The 6,853-nt window shown below is 45.6% G+C and overlaps 1 protein-coding gene across 1 annotated transcript; it reads left to right on the forward strand.

Annotated features, from left to right (window-relative positions):
- Positions 1-1,612: 1,612 nt before the first annotated feature.
- On the forward strand, positions 1,613-3,564 carry LOC119270920 (expansin-B7-like). Its single transcript, XM_037552930.1, has 3 exons — positions 1,613-1,888; positions 2,862-3,052; positions 3,188-3,564. Exons 1-3 carry the CDS (start codon positions 1,613-1,615, stop codon positions 3,543-3,545), a joined length of 825 nt encoding a protein of 274 aa, XP_037408827.1. The 3' UTR covers positions 3,546-3,564.
- The last annotated feature ends 3,289 nt before the right edge of the window (positions 3,565-6,853 follow it).

The following is a 6,853-nucleotide window of genomic DNA, read 5'->3' on the forward strand; positions in this document are numbered from 1 at the left end:
GAAAAACAACAAGGCACAAGAATAAATGAACACATGGTAGGCACCTTTCGAAGGTAGGACTCTCAAACATAATAGTAGTAAAATTGCAGGACGAATGTCATGGCATGCATGTTGAATCCTACAAAAAAAACTCATTTTGGATGGTGCACAAGAGGAAAAAAGAGAATTTCAGAGAATGGCTGTTACTTGATTAGTAAGAGAGAATAGTTAGTGGAAGACATAAGATGCATTGAAACATTCAAAGGATTTTTTTTCCTGTTAGGTTCGGCCTCATGTTTGGTTTCCTCCAAACTTGTAGAAAAACACCTAACCTGTGGAATCATTTGTTGTGATTGTATGATTCAAATTGTAGGTATATGAATATTTTCTTAGGCACTGCCTAGAAATCGAAGGGCAAAAGAGAAAGGAAAATGCAAGAATTTGATGCAGTCTTATGATTTAAAGGGGGTGAAATGATGCTAGATTGTGAAAAAGAACTTAAGATTCTATCAAAGAGAATGTAGTGGATAAAAATATATTCCCATAGAATCTAGTGCAAATGAATCATAAAGATAAATTACTATGTTCAAACAAAAAAATGCTAGAGAGCTGCCCCCATGGAAAACCAAGTGCTACCCTCATGTTGCTGGAGAGGAAGACATATAAACAACAATCAAACCAAATAATCTTAGTATCATGTATGTTCTCATAGGTCCAACACCACGAAAAAACAAGAAATGATGTATATCATGGTGAATTCATGAACATCAATGTCTACACTGCAAAAAAATAGTTTTTTTAAAAGATAGGTCCTTTCCAGAAAAGATCCATTCAAAATGGATCATTGAAACCCTAAATAGTACTACAATCTAAAAGCGGAGTACACTAATCATTAGTACATCGCCAAACTCTTTACAATTTTTCCCTACAGGGCCATTAATTACGGAGACATTGATCAACCCTAAATCGAAAACCAGAAAGTTGATCTATTGGCCTAACTAAACAGAGCAAAAATCACACACACCTCAACTTTTTCGAACAACTGACGCAAAGGGCTCGCATAATACTATCAGAAGAACGAAACGAATGAAGCCCTAAATATCTTGATAATGGTACGTGGTCCATAGAAATGAGGGACAAAACTTGCCGAAGTTAGAAGTGAGGCCTATGGTTGTCGATGCTCAGACACCATGGTATTCTTCGTCGTAATGATCGTCGACGATCTTGGCCATCATCAATCAGCCGTCCCACTTAATCCTCTGTCTCAATTGCCACTTTAAACGACGACGTTGGAGAGGACAGGTGCAGTGAGTTGGAAAATGAGGTAGTGACATGTACATATAGAATTTTTCTTTTTTCTTTTTTAGAAAAGTATTATGTAACAAGCCAGTTTAGCCCACGCCGCGTTCTAACATTAACAAGCTTATTAATGTCAACATATACGGTATATTTTCATATATTCTTATTTAGTGTTGCAGATACAGACTGATTTCTCTATTAAATTGATTAAATGAAATAATTAAAAACAAAAAGATTATTTAATTAATATCCTTCTCTGTGGGTGCCGCTACCAGTTTTTGCTGCGCTATAAGTACGGCAGAGTGCCCAGCGTTGTCCGGCACAAGAACCAGCGATGGCATCCTCCTCCGTTGCGGTCGCGGCTGCTCTGATCCTCGTCTCCCATGCCTATGGCTGCTACGCCAAGCACCACGCGTTTCCTGCTGTGGCCAATTCCAGCTGGCTTGACGCCAAGGCGACATGGTACGGAGCGCCTCATGGTGCCGGTCCCGACGACAACGGCGGCGCGTGCGGGTTCAAGAACGTCAACTTGCCACCCTTCTCCTCCATGACCTCCTGCGGCAACCAGCCGCTCTTCAAGGACGGCAAGGGTTGCGGCTCCTGCTACCAGGTACGATACGACCCACCTTAAGCTATCATTCGTTTACTACACACTGCATGCAATTATGTTACTTCCTCTGATTCATATTAATTATTGCTGATTTGGTACAATTTTATACTGAATCGGCAAAATTTAATATAGATTAGAGGGAGTACCACTATAATCTATTTATTTTCGCAAAGTTCCTTCCTAGCCCGAGCTACACAGTACCCATTATCTCCAGCGTCAGTTCACTTCGAGATATGTGCAATGCTCAGCGGCAGAGTCAAACAATTAGCAGATTGTAGCTGTCTCATCCTCTCAGCACGAACCGTAATTTTTGCTTGACATTGCATTCTCTCCTCACGTCCTGTCTCATCCTCTCATAAAATACTCGGCATGCACATGCAGCATCTGCTGGACATTTCTCTCTCTCTCCCCCTCCCTCTCATAAAATATTTCTGCATGGGCATGCACAAGAGAAGCTCCATCTCTCTCACGGTGTGTGACATGCATGCACAAGCATACTCTCTCTCCTCAGCGTCCCTCTCTCACAACTCTCTCTCATGAAAAGATGTGACTGCCAGGGTGTGGATGTTGTACTGTTCATGACATGAGTTAAAAAAACTAAGAGAAGAGAGAGTAGCAGGGAAGAGAGCATAAAGGAAGAGAGAGAAGAGTTGCATGCAGGGAAGAACGAGAGAGTCAGAGGCACATGCGACGTCATGTCATGAACAGTTCCCTCACATGCAGATGACTAAGGATTAAGTGTGTGACGCCAACTGCTGTGTGCACATATCTCGATGAACACATGGGCACGATTGAAAGGCTGAGATAAGGGGTACCGTGTAGCCCCAGCTAGGAAAAACCGTTTACAAACCAATTTGTTACCAACACATTGTTTTTTAGTCATTATTATTCACGTGCATGCATTCAGAAATATTCATATAGGATATAGATGTGTTTCATGTGCACCCTGTAACATCGTGCACTGCAAATGCAGATAAGGTGCTTAAAGTCAGACCACCCTGCGTGCTCCGGTGTGCCGAAGACGGTGATCATCACGGACATGAACTACTACCCTGTCTCCCGCTACCACTTCGACCTCAGTGGCACCGCCTTCGGAGCCATGGCCAAGGACGGCCGCAACGACGAGCTCCGCCACGCCGGCATGATCAACATGCAGTTCAAGAGGTACCACACCCACCTGCCTATAACGCCAGTCAGCATCATAGCCATCGTCTTACCTTATTGAGATCGAGAGCTAGATGATATTGTGTGTTTATGAGATGACACACACTGACACCCGTGAGTTACATGGCTGCGCAGGGTGCCGTGCCATTACCCGGGACTGACGGTGACGTTCCATATGGAGGAGGGGTCGAACCCGTTCTACATGGCAATCCTGGTGGAGTACGAGGACGGCGATGGCGATGTGAAGCAGCTGGACATCATGGAGTCGCGACCGGGCGCTGTTAGTGGCGGCAAGATGGCTCCAACGGGGCAGTGGGTGCCCATGAAGGAGTCATGGGGATCCATCTGGAGGATGGATGCCCACCACCCCATGCAGGGGCCATTCTCGTTGCGCGTCACCAACGAGTCCGGGAAGACACTCGTCGCCGAACAGATTATCCCCATCGATTGGAAGCCCAACAAAACCTACAGCTCCCTCGTCCAGTTTCATTAATTGATTGATCGGCCAGATATGCCCATATATATATATATATATATATATATATATATATATATATATATATATATATATATATATATATATATATATATATATATATATATATATGGAAGTAATGAAAAGGGGAGCACCCTGATTTGTCGAAGAAAAAATAAATATGGTACATGTGTGCGTGCCTATGTAGCAGGCTGAGACGTCGCCTGTGATGTCTGGTTGCATGTGTGTTCGTCCATCCTCAGCTTAATATATCTATCTATATCAATATCAATAAATGTTATATACAACTGCTTATTTAGTGTAATGTTATACATTTATGGTTGTGCATTAGACGCATAAATTTGATCTGCACCACATGATCCCTAAGCTTTATTATTAGCATTTGCTACGGGGAAGCTTTATTCGGACGGCATAGCACATTGCTGGGAACCGCAGCTTTCCCGAGTGCCCAAAGAACTCTGCAAACGCCGGAAACAACTCGGCAATGTGTTTGCTGAGTTCCGCACCGGGCGAACAAGACTCCACCAAGAACACGCTGGTAATGAGTTACTATGCCGAGTGCTTATCATCGGAAACTTGGCAAAGAGTCGCTCTTTGTCGAGTTTCGCCATGTGTCAACTTGCCAAACTTACACCATAGACGGAGCGGCCCATTAACTGTCGCGCCACGCCGCACCAACTTTGCTGTGTGCCCCCGCCTCATGTTCAACATTGTTTTCTTTTTTTGTGAATCACAGGAGGGGGGTGGGGGTGGAGTTCCCCTCCTGTATATATTACACAAAGTCTACGACGCAGCAAAGTACAGAAATTACAAGGGAACGGTGGAACGTGCAGAGAGATAGAAAAGCCATAAGAAGATCTCCTCCTTGTCACTCGTCTTCATGATATGATGTGACCAGAGATCTAAGTCTAAGATAACAAGTTTAAGGGTTATTACAGAATGTTGGTCAATGGACCTAAATAACATGTCGCTGCGGGCAGCCAAGATCTTCTATAAGAGTGTAAGCAGAACAAGTGGCCAAGCTTTGGGAGGCAAGTGTCGAGGGAGAGTAGCGTCCCACAACTCGTTTATGTCCACAGCCGACGAACAATGCCCACACGCTACCACACTCTGTCCGCTGGAGGGCATGTGATGAAGAGGTGGATCGTATCTTCAGGAAGCTGTAGGCACCTTGGGCACAAGTTGGACAAGATGATATTTCTGTGCGCCAGATTTTCCCTAGTATTGAGCCTGTCTTGTTGGAAATTTTTCCTCAGGATCGATCACATCAAAATAACACGAACACACGCATACACAAACTCACGCCGACGTCCCAAATATATATAGGCTTAGGCCACGGACGTAGACTCCTATTTCCTAACCTACACGGACTAGTAGAAGCAAAGCTACCCAAGCTAACCATCAATTCTAATCCGTCTAGTACTACTACTCTTGACCAGACTCATATTGACTTACCTAATCTAATCACGCGGCATCACAATAATGCTAATATAGTCCTAACCGGACATAACTTTGTCATGCATCCAACGCGCACGGTACATCTACTAACTCATCTATGTTTGGATTATTCCAACAAGCACCCCTAATCCAAACATCTGACTCTTCACTCGACGAGACACGCAGACGACTCTATATTCATCTTATCACGCCCGTTGTCTTCGGTGACGCGACTTACCGGATCACAACTTCTCTCTTCATGTAATGATGGCCACCACTTCATCCTCACCGCAACTTCATTTGCATATCCACTCATAGAGTTTAACCAACGATTATCTGGACTACCAGCCACGCTGCCACATCTTAGGGTCCCATATGCAGACTAAACGCATAGCCTCATGCAGAAACTCAACTTAACTGGTCCGCATCCATCTTCACGTTGATATTCGTCTTCTCGTCGGTTGCTTGTACGTGGGAAGGCACAACTCTTCACCCACCACATCTTCACATCTTCACATCTTTTCAGTGTCGCCGATGCCACATCTTATCAAACGACACCTCCTGTCCAGCGACAACACAACTCGCCATATACGTGCAACTCATCTCCATCATATATGAACTCGCCGGAATTCCACGACCACAAAGGGAAACGCAAGGCACGCATTCTTTTTTCCATCCGCACTCGCTCTCAATTCTCAAAGTCTGCCGACACAGCAAAGTACATAAATTACAAAGGAACGGTGGAACGTGCAGAGAGATAGGAACGCCACAAGAAGACGTCATCCTTGTCACTCATCTTCATGATATGATATGACCAGAGATCTATGTCTAAGATAACAAGTCTAAGGGTTATTACAGAATGTTGGTCAATGGACCTTAATAACATGTCGCTGCAGGCAGCCAAGATCTTCTATAAGAGTGTAAGCAGAACAAGTAGCCAAGCTTTGGGATGCAAGTGTCGAGGGAGAGTAGCGTCCCACAACTCGTTTATGTCCGCAGCCGACGAATATGTTGGGGAACGCAGTAATTTCAAAAAAAAATCATACACACATGCAAGATCTATCATCATGATGCATAGCAACGAGAGGAAGAGTGTTGTCCACGTACTCTCGTAGACCGTAAGCGGAAGCGTTATGACAAAGCGGTTGATGTAGTCGTACGTCTTCACGATCCGACCGATCTTAGTACCGAAAGTACGGCACCTCCGCGATCTGCACACGTTTGGCTCGCTGACGTCCCACAAACTCTTGATCCAGGTGAGTGTCGAGGGAGATCTTCGTCAGCACGACGGCATGATGACGGTGATAATGAAGCTGCCGGCGCAGGGCTTTGCCTAAGCAATACAACGATATGACTGAGGTGGATTATGGTGGAGGGGGGCACCGCACATGGCTAAGAGATCAATGATCAACTTGTGTGTCCTAGGGTGCTCCCCTGCCCACGTACATAAAGGAGCAAGGGGGAGGCCGGCCGGTCCTTGGGGTGCGCCAGAAGAGGAGGAGTCCTCCTCCTAGTAGGAGTAGGACTCCCCTTTTCCTAGTCCTACTAGGAGGGGGAAAGGAAGGAGGAGAGGGAGAAGGAAAGGGGGGCACCGCCCCCCTTCCCTAGTCCAATTCGGACCAGAGGGGGAGGGGGGGCGCGGCCTGCCCTGGCTGGCCCTCTCTCTCTCCACTAAGGCCCATGTGTCCCATCAGTTTCCCGGGGGGGGGGGTCCGGTAACCCTCCGGCACTCCGGTTTTCTCCGAAATCACTCGGAACACTTCCAATGTCCGAATATAGCCGTCCAATATATCAATCTTTATGTCTCGACCATTTCGAGACTCCTCGTCATGTACGTGATCATATCCGGGACTCTGAACTACCTTCGG

This window comes from Triticum dicoccoides, chromosome 3A, assembly GCF_002162155.2.
Source record: "Triticum dicoccoides isolate Atlit2015 ecotype Zavitan chromosome 3A, WEW_v2.0, whole genome shotgun sequence".
NCBI lineage: Eukaryota > Viridiplantae > Streptophyta > Magnoliopsida > Poales > Poaceae > Triticum > Triticum dicoccoides.

What these genes read in the sequence shown, in the direction of transcription:
- LOC119270920 (XM_037552930.1), top strand. Translation starts at nt 1,613, where the DNA reads ATGGCATCCTCCTCCGTTGCGGTCGCGGCTGCTCTGATCCTCGTCTCC. An exon ending in GTTGCGGCTCCTGCTACCAG is followed by an intron (nt 1,889 to 2,861) that starts GTACGATACGAC and finishes CTGCAAATGCAG; the next exon opens with ATAAGGTGCTTAAAGTCAGA. An exon ending in ATCAACATGCAGTTCAAGAG is followed by an intron (nt 3,053 to 3,187) that starts GTACCACACCCA and finishes ATGGCTGCGCAG; the next exon opens with GGTGCCGTGCCATTACCCGG.